At 33.4% G+C, this 21,752-nt stretch overlaps 2 protein-coding genes across 2 annotated transcripts in view; one reads left to right on the top strand and one right to left on the bottom strand.

The window, feature by feature from the left end:
• Window positions 1–348: 348 nt before the first annotated feature.
• LOC111381964 (activating signal cointegrator 1) lies at window positions 349–5,329 on the bottom strand. Its single transcript, XM_023005808.1, has 6 exons — window positions 5,070–5,329; window positions 2,306–2,449; window positions 1,443–1,510; window positions 1,270–1,320; window positions 1,082–1,141; window positions 349–984 (listed from the first exon to the last, which is right to left on the bottom strand). The coding sequence occupies exons 1-6, from the start codon at window positions 5,197–5,199 to the stop codon at window positions 703–705; spliced, it is 735 nt and encodes a 244-aa protein (XP_022861576.1). The 5' UTR covers window positions 5,200–5,329; the 3' UTR covers window positions 349–702.
• Window positions 5,330–17,143: 11,814 nt separating this feature from the next.
• Window positions 17,144–21,752, top strand: part of LOC111381963 (serine/threonine-protein phosphatase PP1 isozyme 3-like) — a 7,983-nt gene continuing 3,374 nt past the window's right edge. The window contains exon 1 of the mRNA XM_023005806.1: window positions 17,144–17,502. Within this exon, the coding sequence (XP_022861574.1) occupies window positions 17,328–17,502 (175 nt within the window). The 5' untranslated portion in view covers window positions 17,144–17,327. The remainder of the gene's footprint in view (window positions 17,503–21,752) is intronic.

Raw genomic sequence — 21,752 nt, 5'->3', positions numbered from 1 at the left:
AATGCATGACTCAAGACTTCAGATTTTTCCTGTCCATGCTGCCATACAATTTTCTTAACTATGAAATTTTTATTAAATTAATATTGATGTATAGTATCCAATTTTCTTGATATCTCGATAACATGATAAGAGTCTTCTTAATTTCTCAACACCATAAGATGTGTCTTGTGCAGCACATCATGCTCTTGCGACTTCGTGGTGCTTTTAAGCTCGACCAAATCAAATGGTAATAGCTCAAAGTCAGAATATTTGGTTGACATCGTTTATAATTCTTTTATCAAGAAAAGAATTAATGGTTCACTTCTGCTGATAAAATGCACATTATACATACACGAAATCTTGTCACAATGAACAAACGGCCGTGTTTGAATCTCATTATTTCCTCATTAAAATGAAAAATATGACCATTATCCATCACATCGAGACACTATATTTGATTTTTTATCTCTTGTGTGGAGCCCAAAACGGTTATATTTTTCATTATCATTTTTATAATAATGTGGCTCAAACAGATATATAACATATGTAAACTACCATTAGGATCACGCTTGAGGTGGAAACCCAAGATGATATATCACATCCACACAGCTTTTATAGCTTACTATTTATCGAATAAAAACTAAAATTCTACTTTGCGTGCCACTGGTTGCATCATAACTCAGGCAATTAATTAATGTGCCTTCGAACCTTCTCATTGGACTCCTACTTTGCTCGGGAGGATACAGCCTTACCACTGCCTTCAATGGTAAGTGCAGCAGGCTCAGAACTGTTATTCTTAGTAAATTGTGTTGCAGCTGCTCGAGCACCATCTATAGCTGCTTGCAATGCAGGTGATTTTCCCATTTTCGATGAGCTTGAGCCACTGGAATAAGAAGCAAGTGATCCAGGTTTCAAGGAAAAATGATCTCGTGGATTCGGAAGAGGAAATTTAACCGGTAATGGAGAGCTAATAGAAGTGAGACCTCTAACTGCTGATTCATATATCTACACAACAAGAGCAAATCAACGTTAGGTTTTCCTGATAACTAAGAAATAAATTCCAGCCTCCAATAGAATACATGACATTGGTTTCCCCTCATACCTTCCTTTCCAAATTATAAACTCCTTGGTATCCTCGCATCTCAAATGGTACTATAAGTTTCTGCATCAAGTAAAAAAGGATAATTATTTTTCTTGGATGTAAAACCGAGATATTTATATCGGGCCCAGATTACATGATGTAATAGAACCAAACAATAGTCGTAATCATATATATGAGGATGGTAAAACCTGTGGTTGCTCACAAAGCCAAACAAAAGCTGTTTGCCCTTCTAGTCTCACCTGTAAGCAAAAGAACTTGAATTATGTGAGTAGAAAATATGCAAATCAACGTGAACAAATTACAGCAGTATCCACGTCATATAGCTTAAAAGTACAAGATGCTTGAGATTTTAGGAGTTAACCCCTTCAGGAATGGCATCCCAGCTTACTAGCTCTTCACATGTAACACAACCAACTATTTCAACGCAACCTGTGAAGATTGATGTCACAGAAAAAATTAATAAATGTCAGATGAAATATTTTATAGCAGACTTAGTAAAGTCATTTAATCCGAATTGCAAAGTGTCCACAATGTAAATACTTCCAAACGCACGCAGAAAAAATGAAAATAACGAATTAAGTATTATTTCAAATGTGAACAAGACAGAATATACATTTCTCTAAATAAGGGGACCAAAATATGATACACATTCATAATATCACGGATAATTATGCATTAGGTCATTTGAAATGAGAAAAAGATCATGACGTGGCTCGAAAGTTCTGCCTGCACATGATAAAGGGTGACCAATAACAATCACAACACATCCATCAAAAAAATATTCCGATTTTGACAGTGAAAAATCCAACCCAACCATGCCCCTGTTTGATAACTATTAAAACAAAACTCATTTTTTTTCTCTTTTTTTTTTTTTTTAAAACTCCTTGTCAAACACATTCCCACAATAAAATATTTTGCATGTAAACCCAAAACTTTTTTCTGCTTTAACCACACATTCTCTAAAAATCACTACTCAAGAACTCATTCCACCCCCCGGCCCACCGCCCCCCAAAATATATATACAAATATATAAAAATTCTCTTATTAATTGTTGTCAAATAGGGGTCAACAAAATACTTTCAAATTAACAAGTAAAATTGACATTTCACAACAGAAGTTCACCTCTTCGGCTTCTCTTCTTAACTCACATATGCACATGATCTATAAAGGGGCAGGGGAGAAGGATTTGATCATTAATCACAGAGTAAAAGTTAACTTTTATACCTAGAAGTCTGGACACTGGGTAGTGCTCAGGAAACTCCATATGTGTTACTCCATTCACTGTGTAGATTTCTCTATAGAAGTCCTCCATCGCCTTGATTGTGTCTGGTTCTGGGACCTTACTAGCAGCATGAATCCAGAGTCGACCTACATAATATTAAAAAATCAAATAAAAGCATTATTCCCAATTAATTAGGCATCTACTATGTATCAAATCACTTTTTGCCACTTCATTTGATCTAGAACTACATCTACTGGAAAATCCATTCACAACATTTGTTTACAACCTAGTTAATCCATGTTAACATAGCATAAATAAAAAGTAGAAGAAAAATCAAATATAAATAAACCTGTTCTTAAATTGCGAGTGTGCAACGGGACATGCATGATCAGACATGAGCAAACAAAAGAAGACTGTAATGCACCCAATGCACATTTTAAATATGTGAAGCCAAATGCCTTGGCAACGATATTAATTGCAGTAGTGGCTGATATGCAAACCACCAATCAGACATGAATGAATGTAGCCATAAAAACTTTCTCCAAATTTGAAGGCAAAGCATTGAACCTTCAAATGATTTTATATTTTTAGCATTAATAAAACTCCACCGTAGGATAGTCTGACAAAAAACAGTTCAGAGAACATCGATGAAGGCATTCACTGGACCCATCTAGTTAACCAGAAAAGTTCTCTTGGATGGAAGATAATCCCAGAAAATATCACATTTTGCAGCAAATTTCATTGCATGGCAACATTAAAAGAAAGCAACAGGAGGGCAGCCAACGGATTACTGAACTAGTTTCAGAGATTCTGACCTCTTGTAGTAATTTATTTATTTGGTATTCCAGTCCATACCAACTACTCCCGACAAATGGAAGAATTTTCACATTGAGTTGGGTAAGTATCTACTATTGATCGACAATGTTCACCTCGTGTGTGATTTTCATTTGATAAAATTTTGAAACTTTTAACAAAAGCAAACAGGGAAACGGGCCCAATGAAGTTAATACATTAAATAATCAAATAAAGTGAATGTATAAACAACTGGAGTCCATGACGACTAGAAGAGCCAATGAACATCCTGATATGATTTTAACACAGATATCACAATGTCCAGAACATGTTTAAGCGTTGTTTATAATTGGTTTAAACTATAAATATATAAATTTGATTGGTGAATAAATGGGCAGTAGTTGTGGGTTCATGAAATGTGTGGATAAAAAGTAATTTGATCGATTATAAACAGATTATAAACATGTGCCAAAAAGGGACGTGGAATTAAAAGGATTCAAAGTAAAAATTAATTCAAAGTACAAATTAACATATTTAACACAAAGCATATAGTCCATGACATATGGCTATGAATAGAAGATAGAGAACATTTTCCAATATTAGGCTCAAACTCTCTACCAGTGAAAGTAAAATGATATCTGATCAAACAAGGGCATGATTGTAGATATAGTACTTAGTTCTACCGATCAGGGTACTACCTCAGATATCACAATAGCTACTCAGAGATCCATAATTTTAATAATATAACATAACCAATTAACCAATTACTGGATAATACAATCACCATATCTCCAAGTACATGATCGCAATATTCATTTAATTAATGAATCAATCTATCAAACATATCATAACAAAACCATAAAGAAGTAAAGTCAAATAAAGCATGAGCCATGTTGATCAACTATATAATATGTTAATATAATTAAACATACTTTTCTGAAGTTAGTTTTGAATCGTGATTTAACTTAAAACTGGAAAAGTTTTATTTTACTACAATCACATTGATACATTGAAAAGTCGTTTAGACTTAATTTAGATTTACATCAAAATCTCTAAGTAATTAGTTGAATACTTAAGATGAACCAGTTATAAAAGTGGGAAAAGCTATCTACTTTCCACATAGTCCAAGTAAGACTGATTTTAGAACCAGACCATTTCATTGATTAGAAACAGAAGGTTCATAAACAGGATTTGTTTGATGTGTTGTGCTTGGTGTACATAGTTTGGGTACATAAGAGTGTCCACACCCCTTCACATGGGGTGGGGCCCACCTCATGTCCACAGTGCTTGGTGTACATAATTTGGGTACATAAGAGTGTCCACACCCCTTCACATGGGGTGGGGCCCACCTCATGTCCACACCCCTCACAAGGAGTGGGACTCACATGAGGTGGGCCCCACCCAGGGGTGTTGACACTCCTATGTATATACTTTATGCAAAAAACTTATCCTTGATTGATAAATAGCAATAGAAAAAACATAAAAATGACTTATTGACCATAATATAGTATTGGGGATTGCAAACAGTTATTAATCAACTTCCGTGATTGGTTAGTAACCAATTCGTTTTACGGCTGCTATTACCTAGCGGCAAAGGGAGGAATTTATCCAAACAGTTGCTATTCCACCATTCAATGATCTATGAAAGTAAAACATAGTATAGACCAGGAAATTCCCCTAGTCATAGTGCTCCAAGACATGTTTCATTAATACTCACTAAACTCAAACCTGTCACCAACGAAAAATGGATTTATAAATTGATTATCAAGTAAATCATTTACTCCTCGAACAAAGATTACAAGATGAAGTATAAAAAAATAAAAATTATTGCCTCTGAAAAAAGATTCGGTCAACGACCCCTAGGGTTTAGCACCGTTCTCACAGACAAATTAGATTTCATCCAAAAAGATAAAAGAACAGAGCAAAAACAAGAAAAAATTTATGGGTTTCAGAAATTATCAAGTATAAAAGTACCTCTGATAGGGGCGGGCCAGGATCTTCCTTCAATGCGCTTGATGCCATGAACCAGTAAAGAAGCCCATGGCTGATGCATTGTTAGACATGGATTTCTGTAATTTGATTCATTCCTGCCCCAGCCTCTCATCTTTTCGGAGGATGTGTCCAATTATTTGAGGTAATTTTCCTGAATTAATTGGGTAGAGAGTTGTTGCGGAGGAATCTTTTCACAGGAAAGGACTTCGACTCTTGCTGGAATTAGCAGTTATTCCCAAACATCAAACATGGAATAATTATATAGTTATGGGTAATTGCACAATAGCCCTAACGTTTATTTGTCTTGTTGGAAACTTCATAACCTTTCGTTTTAATGCAAAATCCTCCTAAATCATGTCAACCACGCGAATACAATATTTTCGTCAATTTTCTCCATAAGCCTTATAAAATGATGAATTTTCCCTCTCCCTTTAAATAAATAAAGAGAGAAAAGGGAGAATTTGCCCTCTCCCTTTAACAGTTTGATATGGAATTTGAAAATGACATTATACCTCTAGAGTGGAAACACATTCATAATCACCACATTCACCACCAGGTTCCCAAATAGCAGTAGTTGCATCAAAACTTCCTGTAACTAACAATTTCCACACACAGAAAATGAAGTAACCAACATTAATTGAAAAAATAATATACAAATGTGGATTTCTTTGAGTACAAAATTGCAATTCTCCTAACAAGCTTTACATTTTTTAAACAAGACAATATAATGTACTACAGGTTTTGAGGACAATGATACACACCAGGGCTAATTGTAAAAGTTTAACACAATGATACACACCAGGGCTAAATTGTAATTCTCCCAAATTCAAAAGCTTTCCCAATTTTCACTAGCCCATAGACACAAAATTTCAACACCAACTTTCCTCGTTCTCTTCGCTCTAATTCTCACAGCTTCTTCAATCTTAGGATCTCTCTTCCTTGAAGATGAATGCCGAAAATCTCACCCGAAAAACCCACCAAACAACCCTTTCACCCTCCCCATTTCAAAAGTCTACCAGATTCTGGTCGTAGCAAAATCTATCAAACAACCCCAAACTGGCTCCGAAAGCTTTCTTGAAGCTGCAGATTGAGAATACGTTACAGCAAATCTACCAGTTCTCTCACCAGGTCATCAGCGGCAAGGTCAGCAAACAAGGACGAAAAAGTAGGGGAGGAGGAGACGGAGACAACACCGGGACTGGGAGTAGGCGGCGAACGAGGAGGCGGAGTGGATCTGTGGATGGATGAAATCGAATGGATTGAATGTTAAACTTCAAATGGTTTATGTATTGGGTAAATTAATGGGCTTCGCTTCTTGCTCGACCAAGACATTTGGAGAGTTAAAAAAAAAAAAAAAATTCTAGGCTTGTGTGATTGGTGGCCCAAAGGTTCAGTGCGGGCATTTGCCTGCACTGGACCTAATTGGGCTCCGCCCTTGGTGTCAAGGTTGGGGTGGTGTGGTGTGGTGTGGCAGGTTGATAGTATGGTGGTGCTGCTGCTGCTGAAGAAAGAAATTTTTTTATTTTTAAATTTAATTAGCATTTGTTTGCACTAAAAAAATTGAAGTTATGGATGTAATTAATTCTTTATTTTATTCCAAAAATTCTTTATTTAAAAAATAATAATAAATAAATAAATAAAGGAAAAGAGGAAGAAAACGTTGTATTCCACAAGGTCGATGATTTAGGGGATTTTGTCTCGAAATGAAAGGTTATGAAAAACTTCACAAAACGGGTAAACATTAGGGGAGTTTGAGCCAATTATATTTTATTTATGGTCTTTTTAGATCTTCGAATCTTCAATTTCGATGGTGTTTGGATTTTGGCTTAAAAATTAAAATTTTATCAAAGCAAAGACCACTCAAATAAATGTGTATGCATATCTTGAATATTATTTGAAAAGACAATTATTAACTAATTTTTAATACAAAATTCTTATTACGGATGAACAAATGCATTGTGAGGAGATCTTCCATGTTTATGACACTTGAATTCTCTATTAAAAATTTTCTTAAAGATACAATTAAAATGAGAAATGTCATGCACATTATGATTCATGAATTTGAGTCAAAAAAGATATTGTATTCGAATTTTGTAGAATTCATAATGTAGTGTATAATTGTTACAACTACAATACGGAAAATAAATTATCAGAGTATACAAAACCCGAACCAATCGACTAAAATCTTCTTCAACCACACCGCCAATGTGTTTTGTAATGTTGAGCTCAAATGCCACATTGGATCATGCACCATCGTCCATGAAAATAGCAATGAATATACCGAGAAAAGAATCCGCCAAAGGCCAACAAGAATATTGTCAAAGATATGAACCTTTCTCGCCTGGTTCTCTCTCTATACTTTCTTCTAGTTTTGCCAAATCGAAATGAAAATAAGTGAATACACATATAATTATAGAGCCCAAACCATTTGAATTCAAAATTCAAAATCGATGACAAGTGATATGACTAGATCTAGAAAGTGACCACAAAATTAAATCCAGTCGGATTTAATCTATAGTCCACAATTATACCAAACTAGCACACAATCCTTTCCAAACACTCAAGGCCAATAATCATGTACCAAGTGGATCTAAGTGATCTACCACACAAATGTTCACATTGGATAAAATATAATCCACTACCAAATTCTCTGATTACAAGTGGTATCCATTAGTATTGTCTTGTTCATGATCACTCACTCCAGCTTGGTACCAGCACAACATTTAACGTTTATCAATACTCAATATTGATAAACGTTTGATGAATTTACCAACCAAAAGTACTTTTGTTCCAACATTTGCAGAGTTATCATCAGTTACAATTTTAAGCAAAATAAAATCACCAAAAGCTAACTTCTCCATAGTGAAGTGATACTTCACCTCAATATGATTAGAACGTTCATAATAAACATGACTTTTGCACAACATCAATGAACTTTGACTATCAATAAAAATCATAACATTATCATTCAAGAAATTTAATTCACATAGAAAGTCTTTCAACAACAGCTTCAGTTAATACAACATATTTCTGCTTCCGTGTTGGAGAGTGTAACTATAGATTGCAGGTGTGATTTTCAAATGGTCCAATTATCACCTAAAGTGAAGAAATAAGAAGGGGTAGATTTCCTCGGATCTTTATCCCCTGCAAAGTTAGAATCTACATATCCTTTAAATTCTAATTTTTCACTTTCATTTTTAAAATCCAATCCCCTTTTTAAAGTTCCAACTAGGTATCTTAACAGTCATTTAAGTGAATTCCAATGAGGCTTATCTAGATTAGACATAAACTTACTCGAGAAACTAACTACATATGCAAGGTCCGGTCTCGTGGTAATCATAGAATACTTCACATACCCAATGGCCTTACATAAGGAACAATACTCATTTCATGCATTTCTTCTTCAGTTTTAGGACATATTGTAGGTGACAAATTCATGTATGTAGCTAATGGTAGATTAACAAACTTAGCAAATATCATACCAAATATAGTTATCACTTTATCTACATAAGACTCTTAATTAATAGTCATCCTATTATCAACTCTATTCCTTTTAATAATCATGTCAAGAATTTTTATTGCTCTCCTAAGTCTTTCATGTTAAATTTTGATTTTAAAATGTTTTCATCTTTATGATTTCAGCTTTAGTAGAGCTAGCAAGCAACATATTATCCACATATAACAATAAAAAAAACTTCATAGCCTACTTAAAGTTATTAAAATATAGACATGCATCAAATTCACCCATCTTAAAATCAATTTTAGACACATAAGTATTAAATCTTTTATATCATTGCCTAGGACTTTGTTAAGACCATACAAGTACTTTTTAAGTAAGCACACAATTTCAGATTTTTCCCTCACCTCGAACCCTTGAGGTTCAGACATGTAAATCAATCCATCAAGCTCCCCATAAGAAAGGCCATCTTAACGTCTAGTTGCTCCAACTCTCAATCATACTGGACAACTAAGGTTAAGACCAACATGATAGTTTTATACTTCATAATCAGGTAATAAAACCTCATTATATTCTTTCATCTCTATCTAAGTAATCCTTTCTCAACTAATGTAGTTTTATATGTTAAATGGTCTTTAGGTCCTACTCATTTTTTTAAACTTGTAGATCCATTTACAATGGATTGCCTTTTGATTCTTTGGTTTTTCAACAAACTTCAAAGTCTCATTTTTGTTCAGAGATTAGATCTCCTCTCTCATAGCATTTTTCCAATTTTTAGAATTTTACAGTTAACCGCTTCCTCAAATGATGCTAGTTAAATTAATTCTAAAGCTTCACCTAAAACTAAGACAAATTCTATCAAATTTGAAGAAACATATTTCAAATTGAGTCTCACTTGTCTTCTCTCCCGATCCCTCAGTAATTGGTAATCATCCAGATTAGTACGTGAAGTTGTTTCTTGATTAGAGACAAAAGTTTCAGGAATTTCAAGTTCAGGTTGTTCTACACGCGAGACTCAAAATCTTGTGTTAAAGAGCACTGATTCTTGATCAGATTCTTCTTGAAGTTGGATTTCATCTGTATTATCATCTAATCTCTTCACCTCAAACTCCATCTTCTTTTTGGTAGAAAATTTTCCTTCCTCGATCTTTTTGTTCCGATTGTCTATGTTTGTAAAGCAGGCATCATGTTCATTAAACTTCACATCTCTATTGTTAATAATCTTAATGTCATTTACACCTAGAACCCACATTTTATATGCTTTAACTCCCTCTGGATAACCTAACATAATAGCTTAGTAACCCCAGGGTCTAATTTACTCCAACCTGATGTGCATAAGCCACACAACCAAATACTCTAATGTGTATCAAATCTTGAATTTTTTCAAACAACAACTCTTTGGGAGTCTTGAAATTTAACATAACTAGAAAGTAACCTATTTATCAAATCGGTAGCAGTACAAACAACTTCTCCCCAAAAACCATTAGACAACTCTAAACCATAGTCCGTCCCGAGAGATTCCATTTAACTTTCAACTAAGGTAAACCAGAGCTTAAAATTATTTAAAATTTCAGATTTGGATTTAAGAAGATATGCCCAAACTTTCCTTGATTGTCATCAACAATGGACTGAAAAAAATCCGTTCCCTGTATGTGTGGATTTTTTTTTTTGGACCACACAAATCTGCATGAATGTAGTTCAATGGTCTCTTAATGTTGTGTTCACCTCTCCCAAAGCTAACTTGTGTGACTTTCCTAGAACACACATCTCGAAAAAGCTTAAATGTGTAACACTATCCTTACCAAGTAAATTCTGGTTATTAATATTTTGACCCCTTGTTCCTAATGTTTCCAATCATCTTATGTTTGGGTTTGATCTACCTTCATAGACTAAAGATAATGATGACTGTTTGCTACCTAAAGTTTTACCTTGAAGGACATACAACCCATTTCTCTTGGAACCTTTCATAACCACTAGAGACACTTTACAAATCTTTCAAGTACCAACATGAGATCTGAACTTATAGCCTTCTTCTTCTAGAGTGCCTAAGAAAATAAGATTCATGTCAGGCCAGGACATACCTAACACCTCTAAGGGGTCTGATATTGCCATCATGCATCCTCGTAGGAATATCAACTATTCCTTCCATATTGTGTATGGTTGTCCCCAAGTATACCTTTTGGATTCACATTTCTATAGTTTTAGAACCTAAACTTAATAGGACACATGTGAACAATGACACCTAAGTCTAAAATCCACTCAGCGTCAAAATCAATAATAGAAACATTTATTACATATATGTTATCACAAGCACCATCTACATCAATGTCAAAATTCCAATCATCACTCTGCTGCTGTCACAGTTTCTTCTTAAGGTCATTAAACTCTTTCTTGAAATACCCTCACTTACCACAATCTAAGCATTTCTTACCACTTTTATATCTAGACTTAGACCTACCCTTCGATTTCTCTATGTCGTTCTTACTTTAAAAGATGTTCTCCTTTGTCTTATTCTCCCTTCTAACAAACAAAATCTCTTCTCTTGAGCTACTCCTCAACTCTTTTTTAAGCTCTAGCTCCTTAGCTCTCAAAGCATTAGTCATAATATCTTAGGTCAAAGTATCCCTAGCATACGTGATAGCATTCCAAACATATTTATAGGATTCGAACGTAGCATTCAAAGCTATAACCACTGGATATTCATCATCAAATTTCTTATCATTGTAGGCCAATCACTTGACAAGACTATTAAAGTCACCCAAATTGGATTCAAGTTCCTATTCTAGGTCCAACTTAAAACTGAAAAGTTTTTAAAGTAAATATATCTTATTTGGAAGAGATTTTTCCAAAAATAACTTGTCAAGTGCTTCTCACAACTCTTTGGTAGCCTTATATTGGATAAATGCAATACACTTAAACTATGTGCGATTTTTTTATCTTAACAATTTAATCCAATTTAGCTTTTAATGCATTAGGATATTTTTTCGAATCGTCAAGAGCTTTAGAAACTCTTTGTTGGATTAAAATAACTTTCATTTTTTGCTTCCAAATGGAATAATCTCTCTTATCATTGAATTCCGACAATTCAACTCGAGATGCCATGGTAGCAAAATAATGATTTCGAAAAAAAATTTACTTAACGAATTTACTCACACACAAACGTAAGCTCAAACCAATTTATGTATAAATTACTTTTTAAGATGGCACAAGCGATGATATCATAACAACACATAGGCAACATTACAAGAGTTAAATAAAATATGATAGCAAATAACACAATATCTCATTTGTAAATTTGAGAGGGTGTTAGAATGCACAAATCAAGTGAATTAATATGTCAGTTAGTATTTTAAGGAGGAATGTAAGTCTTTAACAATTTAGGGCCTCCACTAACTATCCTAAGTTATCCAACAACTTCTACAATCCCAAAAACACCCTTGAGCAGCTAATGAAAAAGGTTTCTCCACTTCACCTTTATGCTTAAGGCTATATCTGCTTCCATAATGCACCAAACTAAAATCTAACACCACTAGGAGGTCAGAAGTTGCTCAAGAAACAAACTGTCTTTTTTCACCATCATCGAATTCCTTTATACGCGCCCTCACACGTGACCTCTGTTTGCTGCGCATGTGCCCACACGTTGCCTCCCCACCGGCGCGTATATCTCACGTGTGGTACCAAACAACTTATGCTCATCATTTGGAGTTTGGTGAGGGTCGCCATTTGTCCACTAGGTGAATAGATCTTCCAAAAATGGGTTTAAAGTTTCAAGTAAACCTGTTTTTTACAAAATTTGAACCCCTTCAACTTCCAATCTAATTTTTTTGGTTCCTGTAACACTTTTTACTTCTAGTTTAAGCTTTGATACCATTTGTAACACTTACTGCGTTGGATCATGCACAGTCATCCACGAAAATGGTAATTCATATACTGAGAAAAGAATCTGTCGGAGGCTACCAAGAATTTCTTTGGAGATATGAAACTCTCCTACTCGATTTTCTCTTTATGCTCTCTCTTTTTTATTTCACCAAGTCCAAGTAAAACAGGTAAATACACATGATTTGAGTGTTTGGCAATGATTGTGCTAGTTTGGTATAATTGTGGACCATAGATTAAATTCAATGATTAGATTTAATCTTGTAGTCACTTTGTACATCTAGTCATATCACTTGTCATTGATTTTTAATTTGGAATTCAAATGATTTTAGCTCTATAATTATATGTGTATTTACTTTTTTCACGTAGACTTGACGAAACAAAAGTAGAAAGCATAGAGAGGGAACCAAGTGTGAGATATTCATATCTTCGGCTAAATTCTTGGTAGCCTTCGACAGATTCATTTCTCGATATATCCATTATCATTCTCGTGGATAAAAGTACATGATCCAGTGCGGCACAAATCTAAGCTCAACATTACAAAACACATTGGTGGTGACATTGAAGAAGATTTGAGTTGTTTGGTTTGGGTTGTAATAATCATTTTACACCACATTATAAATTCGATCTCACTTTGATACTCACAAAGAGGTTGAAAAAAATCATTTTCTAATATCTTTGTTGACACAAGAAAAGTGTAGGAAGTCATATATACCAAGAGAAGATACTCCAGCAAAAATTAATGTCCTTGTACCGTAATTTGCTATAGAATATGAATCTTAAATACGTTAAAAGTGTGATCGATTAGTTAATGTCAAAAACTCTATATCTCGAAAGAGAAAAGAATGAAATAAAAACTAATCAAAAAGGTCAAAAGAAGTAATATTAAAAAAATTTGATCAATTAAATATTGATGATATGGTTCCTAAAGAACCACAAAATATCTAGAAATAATGGGATTTCAACAAATTATATATTATCTCATAAATTATGAAAACATAATGACATTGTTATAGACAATATTTTATTTTTATCGTAATTCTTGAATCATGCAAAATGAGGATCCTAAACTACAATTCATTAAAAATTGTCAACGTAGAATTGATTGATCAAAATGAGAAGAAGCGATACAGACAGTTGAATTATTTAGAGAAATGAAAAGTATTTAAATTTGTAGTTCGAATACTTGAAAAATGTAATATTTGTATATACAAATAGATACAAAGACCTGTAAATAATTATAAGGAAACATATCTTAGCACAACTAAGGATATTAACATATCTTGCAAATTTTACTAGACTAGATACATTTTTTGTTGTAAATCTCCTTACAAGATATAGCTCTTTACACACTCAAGATATTGAAATGATATTAGACGCATTTTTCGTTACTTCAGAGGTACTATTGATATGTGATTATTTTATTCCAAAAAATTAAGATATTCTTTAGTGGGATATGAATATGCATGTTATCTCTTTGATCTACATAAAGTTACATTCCAAATAGGATATGTATTTATACGTAGTGGAATAGTTACATCACGAAGATCCGTAAGCAAACTTGACAACAACATCTTAAATTAATAATTATGAAATTATTACAATCCATGGGCAAGTCGAGAATGTGTATGACTGACGAATATAACCCATCATATCCAAGGATTATGTAGATTAATTTCAATAAAAGATAGTCTAACAATATTGCATGAAGATAATACATCTTGTATTGCATAACTTAAAAAAAAGCTATATCAAAGGAGACACGGCAAAGCATACATGTCTCTTAAATTTTTATAAATTTCAGAGGACCGATGATATCGATGTTCAACAAATTTGCTCAACTAGTAATATAGTTTACTTATTCTTAAAAGCATTATCGACGTTTACATTCAAGAAAAATGGTATGCAAGATAGAAATGTGTCAACTCAAAATTTTCAATGATCAATATTAGAGGAAGTAGCTGTATTCTTTCTCCTTCTCTTAGGGTTTATACGACTAAATTTCTCTGTTAAGGTTTTAATGAGACGTCATTTATTTTTATTATTCCAAAAATAATTATACTATTTTTTTCCTTCGTTTGACCTTCTTGTCCTACTAAATTTTTATGAAACAAGTTTTTAATGAGACATGTATTATGTAATGAGTTGATAAAGGGGGGATTTTGCAAATTATATGTTTATTATGTTTATCAGTGACTAACAATTATACTCCTATAACCTTAGTTACTATGACTATTATATTTATTGTAGCACAATTCTTTCATAGCTTCACACAAATGTATTTGACTTCTATGTTTTCTTCTCTTTTTCTCTCTATTTTATAACAGTAAAATAATTTTAAGTTATTGGTTTTATAATATATATTTAGTTGATTAATGCTTATTTAAATAGTTAGTTTAGTAGACTATAGAATTATAAATGCACTATAATTTAGTAAATTATTATTTTATACATAAGTTAATAGCTCTTTTAAAATTAATCACCAAGGCTATGAGGTTTTCTTTGATAATCACAAAAGAAAGCTTTTTTATATTTGCTCATTCATTCGTCTGTTCGTTCACTAGGTATGTTTTTTACTTCTATTTCTTTCCTCTTGTCGAACTCTAATAAGCATAATTGGTGGACAAATAGTCTATTCATTCGAATCCTATGTAAATTTGTAATTTTACTAATCGAACAAAGAGAGAGAGACACAATCAATTTATAGTTTTTGAATTTTTAATTCATGTTAATGGCAATCTACTCCCCGTTGTACTATTGAATTCCACCGCTAATGTAATATAGCCTCCGTTTGGCCCCTCTCTTTTTTTTTTTTCAAATTTTATAGTGTTTTTTTTTTAAAATGTGTTATTGAAAAAGAATGAATTTTTTTTTATTTGCATGTAATATTATTTTATGAAAGACTGTGAGATTGAAAATAAGAGAGAAAAAAAAATAAGAAGGAGAATGAGAATCAAACCAGGGGCATAATAGACTAATAGTGATTTTACATAGGCTCAATGTTATAAAAAATGTTCTCAAAATCGAATCAGGCCGACGGACAGAATTGAAAATCGGATCGAAATCTAGTCTGATTGTACTGTAGAAATTCGTTGTTAGAAAATTGGTGTAAAACTCGAAAATCGTTCGGCTGAAACTGAAAACCAGTGAATCGGCTATGGTTTTCCTGGTTCCACACTTGAAATTTTGCTAAAAAAATTAGAGCACAACAAAGAAGAGAAACGTTGTCTGATATGTAGATATAAAATATATACATCTTTATTCATGTGAATGTGGGATAGAAGACAGCGAAAACGCATAGACGTCGAGACGACGGAAACATAAAGAAGAAAATTTGGAACCTTGTGGCTCTGTATATGCATATTTTAATAGGGGCATATACATATGGACTATAACACTTTTTGTTAGGCCTGGGCAAAAAAACCGCCAAACGGAGCCAATTCGGTTTGGTTTGGTTTAGAGCAGTCAAATGATTTGGTTTTTTGTAGACAAAACCATGTTGGTTTGGTCTGGTCTATGGTTTGAATACCAAAACCGATGGTTAACCGCCCAACCCGCTACAGATTTAAACAGTCCATGGTTTGAATACCAAAATTTATGGTTAACTGCCCAACCCGCTATAGATTTAAACATTTTTTAGGGGAAAAAAGAGAAAGAAGGGGGACTCACAAACGGAATAGGACTGTAGGAGTCAAAATAAACATGGTAATCCACTAACCCTAAATCTCTCCAAGTCTCCAATCGAGCCTCAATTCCTCATTCCTCTCCAGAATCCAATCTCTCACGTTGCAATCCAAAAATTATCTCACAAGTTACTTCCAGGTTCCATCTCTGATTCTCGACACCACAACCTGACCGCTGCTCTGCTTGAAATCGCTGCTGCATTTAAGCCTCTACGAGTCGCAGCTTTCCGTCCTCTGGTGCCTAAATCTTATATTATTTTTCTATGGGAATAATATATAGCGTCACTTTGTAATTCCGAATTTGTAATTTGTAGTTTGTTAAACCTTTGTAATTTATAATTTTGTATTCCTCCTCTTTCTTGAATTGGGGTAATTTTGAATCCGAATTATTGATTTCTTCTTCATTGTTTGCTGTCCATTCTTTATAAGTTACAATGCAATGTTATTTAAAAGTTCAAACCCAGAAACCAAACCAAACCGAACCGAATCGAAGTGGTTTGGGTTGGTTCGATTTAAGAGTTAGAGTGGGTTGGTTTTGATTTTAATTTCACTCAAACCGACTACTTTGGTTTGGTTTTTGGTTGAGGTCGAAACCAACTCAAACCAAACCACGTCCAGACCTACTTTTTGCCCATTTACTATAACTAAATACCTACCTAGATAATAAATATTAAATAATATATATTAAATTTTGTTTTAATTAATAAATTTTTTAATGTAATAATATATTTATCTATTTAATATTTTAAATTTTAGGTTAATTTCGATTCGACCTCGATTTCACCTTTTAAGTTTTAACTGTTGACTCTTTAATGTTTTTGGGTCAATGATCGGGTTAATTCTCAAAAGATTGATTATAAGGGTGTTTGACACTTATTTTTAAGAAAAATGAATTTTAAAATGGTAGATTAATGGATAATGTGTTAATAAAGAAAAAGGAAAAATTTTGATTTATGTGTAATATTATTTTAATGAAAAATATGTGATTGAAAAGAAAGAAAAAAAAAAGTATTTTGAGAATCCTTCCACATCCCGCACGCGCCCGATTGTAACCCAAAATGCCATTTCTTAACTATAGCTAAAATTCCCACGGAAAAAAGGGCTACCCCATAAATCTCATTAAAAACACTCCAAGAACCCACAAACCCTTATGTTCGATTACGCAGAGGGTCAAGAAAACTGCAACTTTTAGTTTCTTTTTCTTTCTATGAAAGAAGGAAAAAAATGGATTCTGCTGCTCTTGATTCTATAATCAACCGTTTGCTTGAGGTTAAAGGGAAGCCGGGAAAGCAAGTGCAGCTCTCAGAGTCAGAGATCAAGCAGCTTTGTTTGCAGTCTAAAGAGATTTTCTTGCAACAGCCTAATCTTCTTGAGCTTGAGGCTCCCATTAAGATCTGTGGTAAATTTTCCTTCGATTTAGTTGTTAAGTTACTCTGTGTGTGTGTGTGTGTGTGTATTTTGGCCTTTTCTCCATCTTCTTAAAGTTGGGTTTTGTTATGTGGTGATTTTGTGATGTCTCAGATGTGTTAAAAGTTATGAAGTGACTTTTTTCGTTTATTTTAATTCCTATTTTCGGCAGTTGACCTGGAATGAACCCAGTTATTTTCTGCTCTTAGGTTTGTGCATACAGAATATGTGCTTTTCGTTTATGTGAAATTTAATGCTACAGGACGAATGGGCTATGATTGAAAGTGATAGTATAAGAATATTGAGAATTTTGTAGATTAATTCCGAGAACGTGGTGGAAATATATAATTGTTTTCGATGGTTATTTTTAGTTAAGAGAGCCCCTTCTTTGGGTCTTAAAGCTTGGTTGGTCAGAGTAGTTGTGGAAAGAATCGAAATGGGCTTGATTCTGTAGCTGTTTATTCACCATTTTCATGAAAGAATTATAGTTTGTCCCATCATTTTAAAGTATAATTGGGTATAAGAGGCCATTTGTTACATGTGGGATGATAAAAAACAGTAGGACACTTGGCTTTTATGAGTTCTCATACTTAAAGTTTGGTTTTTTTTTTCCTTGGTTGCCTACTTTCAGCTTGATCACAATATTCTAGTAACAGATCCCTTTCTTTATTCTAGAAAACTTATCTTTCTAATGCACCCTATGTTGTCAAATAACTCCATTCTTATGCACGGGTGGCTTTGTGGAAAGAACCACTATTACATGTCACAATGGTTAGTCATGAGTAAGTGAACAATGACTATGACACTCATTAAATTCTAAATATAAAGGTGAGTGAAAAGCGTGAAAAGATATTAAAGGTTTTTGGAGTCCATAAAGATTGAATGAGGAGAGTTCACGAAGGCAAAAACTTTAAAATTCTGCACTAGGCTGTTTTTAAATTAGGTTGCTTCCTTTTACTTTGATAGACTTCTTTGATTCTTTTGTCATCCTACCAGGTGATCTACTTTGTATTTCTTCTATTCCAGCATTAGAAAGCCCGTGATAATGTCCAAATAGTGTACTGGTTTTATACCTTAAACTTGACAAAAGGGGGATTATCCTGAACTAGTAACTTTATTGCATGCTCATCATGAGCATTTAATAAACCTCTTCCTCTCTATCCCATTTTTTATTTCTCGTTTTTTATCTTTTCTGGTATGACTGTACATTTATCTTAACATCTTTATGTTTCCCCACAATAATCTTCTGAAATTTTGTCCGTTAGCGGCCTAAAAGCCAATACCGTAAAGTATAGTTGATTTGACAATCTCTGCATCAAATCAGTCCCGTAGAACTTTTGTATAGTTTCTTGATTTTGATTTTGTCTAACTCATGCTAATTTTATGCATTAATTGTTTCCAATTCGTGACATTCTAATCTAATGAGAATCACTCTTTAGGACAATATGCTCATCTATTTTTATTATAATGTCATCTTCATTCCTTCTATGACTAAAGCAATTCTATGCATTCTTACTTAGTTTTAATTAACTCCAAACTCTTCGGTTGCTCCAGTGTTTTAAAACTATGATTTATTCCTTTTCCAGACTCATCAACTAAAATAAAGGACTTCATATAGGATATATTTTGTAAGGTTATTAATGACTAAAGAAAAGATAAAGATTAGAGTAGAATCTTGACACGAGCTTATTGTAATACCAACATATAGGTGTTCGTTGTTGGCGGTTTTTATTTGGAATAGAAGTTTCTTTATTACTTTTTCCCCATTAAACACTGACCATAACACTTTTATTAATTCTGTAATATTCTATCTTTAAATCAATGCCAGTCATGTTCAAGTTTTACTTCTTTCTATGATAGATACATCCATCAATCTTGAAATAAGATAAATGACTTGTGCAGTGCATCATATTCATTCTTGATGACCTTTAATTGTACCTCTATTTTTAAATCATTGTCTCCAATCACTTGAGTTACTACTAATATCGACAAAGGTCTTGAAACAAAGGTCTAATTGCCTATAAATTGGGGATTGGCTACATGAATCCTTTTCCACATTTCCATTTGGTCCATTGTTGCAACTACCGTAACATCCAAACAACTATCCTTTACTGCCACAAAAATCCATGTTATTTTGGTTTGCTCATAATTTCTTTACTGAGATTGCGTCACTTTTATGAACTAGAACCTCTATAGTTATTGATGACATACCCTAACCTCCATTCGTTTGGCATGTTTTCTCATTATATATTGCATCCAACATGAACAAACAGTCTTATCACTGGATTTCACTTTACATATTCTGAATTTGTAATTTTTTCTATTTTCAACAAATATCAAGTTCTAAATAATTATATACAAAGCATCATGTGGTGATTATAGAAAACAATAGTTACAGTTCTCATGGGCCTTGGCGTAGGACAGTATGTTATCGTGTCTTATTATTAGTAGATAAGTCTGATGCTAGGCTGTTGATAGAGGTGCCACAAGGTGATGGAATGAAGAATTGTATAACCTATAAAATGCATTTAAAAGGAGTTATTATATTTGGCCTAAATAAGAATTAGATGATATGATATGGGCAATGGAAAATTATGTTTAAAGAACTGGACAATATAATTACTGTTCCTCTGTGAATGGTGCTCCATAAATAATACATTTTCTTAGCGTTCTTTTTCTTTAATGGCCAGTGGTTCTCTGTGGAAGTCTCGGTGTTTATGAAGATCTCTCTCCCTCCCTCCCTGCGTGCGAACAATAAAGTTTGTTTTTGTGTAAATTAATGAATGAAATAAATTTATTTGTTTGTGCACTTCTGTTTTCTTTTTGGAGGACTACTCGTCCTCAATTTTTTTTCTTCTCTTTCGCTTATCAATTCATAACTCTGATTTTATCCAGAAGAACAGAAGGAAAAGTAAGGGGAGTGAGGAAGAAACTTGGGAAAAATGGAAAAATTATCTGTAGGACTAGGGAACATGCTTTGATCATGGCACCAGCTGTTATATAAGAAATTCTTCTTTTAGATTAGTTTAATGAATATCTAAAGATACTTAAATTTTCTTCAACTATTGAAGTTATGATAAACTGATATGGGAATTCAACATTTACCTATCTTTGAAACAATTATATCGATAACTCAAGCTAATGGACTTTTCATGTCGGCTGCTTAATTTTTCTCTCCTTAAAGAGGAATGAGAAGCTTTAGAGATGGCAATGATTGCTTTCCCTGATTTTCGGTGATTTTTTTGACAATTCATAATATCATTAGTAATATGCCAAAAGGAGGCATACAGTGGTGTAGCTAGGAGGCTGATTCAGTGGGGGCACCACTGGACTTCGCAAAAAATCTGAATACTCAAGTAACCTGGATTAAAGGAGTCAAATGCTCTAATTTCGAGTTGTCACTCATGGGCTTAAGAGGCAAAACTCCATGACTAAGTCATGTGAAGGAATGCTTCCATCTTGTTTCGTTGAGGTGCTTTTGGGCCCTCCTTTCTCTGTATCATGTGAAATGTAGCCTTGGAAACATGGACCCCATTATTTTCTTTTCATTTTCCCTCTCTCTCAATACTCCTTTCTCTCTTGTTCAATGCTTCAACTAAGTGTCCAATGGTTCAAAGTTTCTGACATTCATATGACTTAATGATAATTCAATATCAGGTATCAAAATCATATCTTTTTAATACATATATATATTGAGAACGCAAGGAATTTTTCAAGAAAGGAACTTTCTATTCAAAATTCACTTGTAAAAACTTGGAACAGTATGAATTGAAACACCAAAAAGGCACGCTGAACCCCTTGTTAAAACACTGAAAAAGGTACTTTCTTGCTTCTAATTGAAGAAACTCTGTAAACCTCCTTGAATAAAGCAAAAAATTCCCTCTAAGTTGAATATTTTTCTTCCTCAGAATCAATATAATAAGCAATAACATAAGACAAAAGATGACAGCATTTTATACAAGAAAACAGACAACAGATGACTTCTTTAGCGCAATAGACCTGTGGAATCTAATTATCAGAAATGAGATAGTAAAATTGACAGAGATTCTAGAAAGAGAAAAAGGCCATGTGCCTTTGCACTTATATGGTAGTTTTCAAAAATAATAATAATAATAATAATAATAATAATAATAATAAATAATAAATAATAAAAAAATTGATTTTTAAGAAAGCAATAACAAATTTCCAGATTCCACTGGTCACATATGCCCCTGCTGGAACCCCCCCCCCCCCCCCCGCGGG

This window comes from Olea europaea, unplaced genomic scaffold, assembly GCF_002742605.1.
Source record: "Olea europaea var. sylvestris unplaced genomic scaffold, O_europaea_v1 scaffold2410, whole genome shotgun sequence".
Classification (NCBI taxonomy): Eukaryota; Viridiplantae; Streptophyta; class Magnoliopsida; order Lamiales; family Oleaceae; genus Olea; species Olea europaea.
The sequence above is the reverse complement of the archived record's forward strand: the minus strand, read 5'-3'. Positions and strand labels throughout refer to the sequence as shown.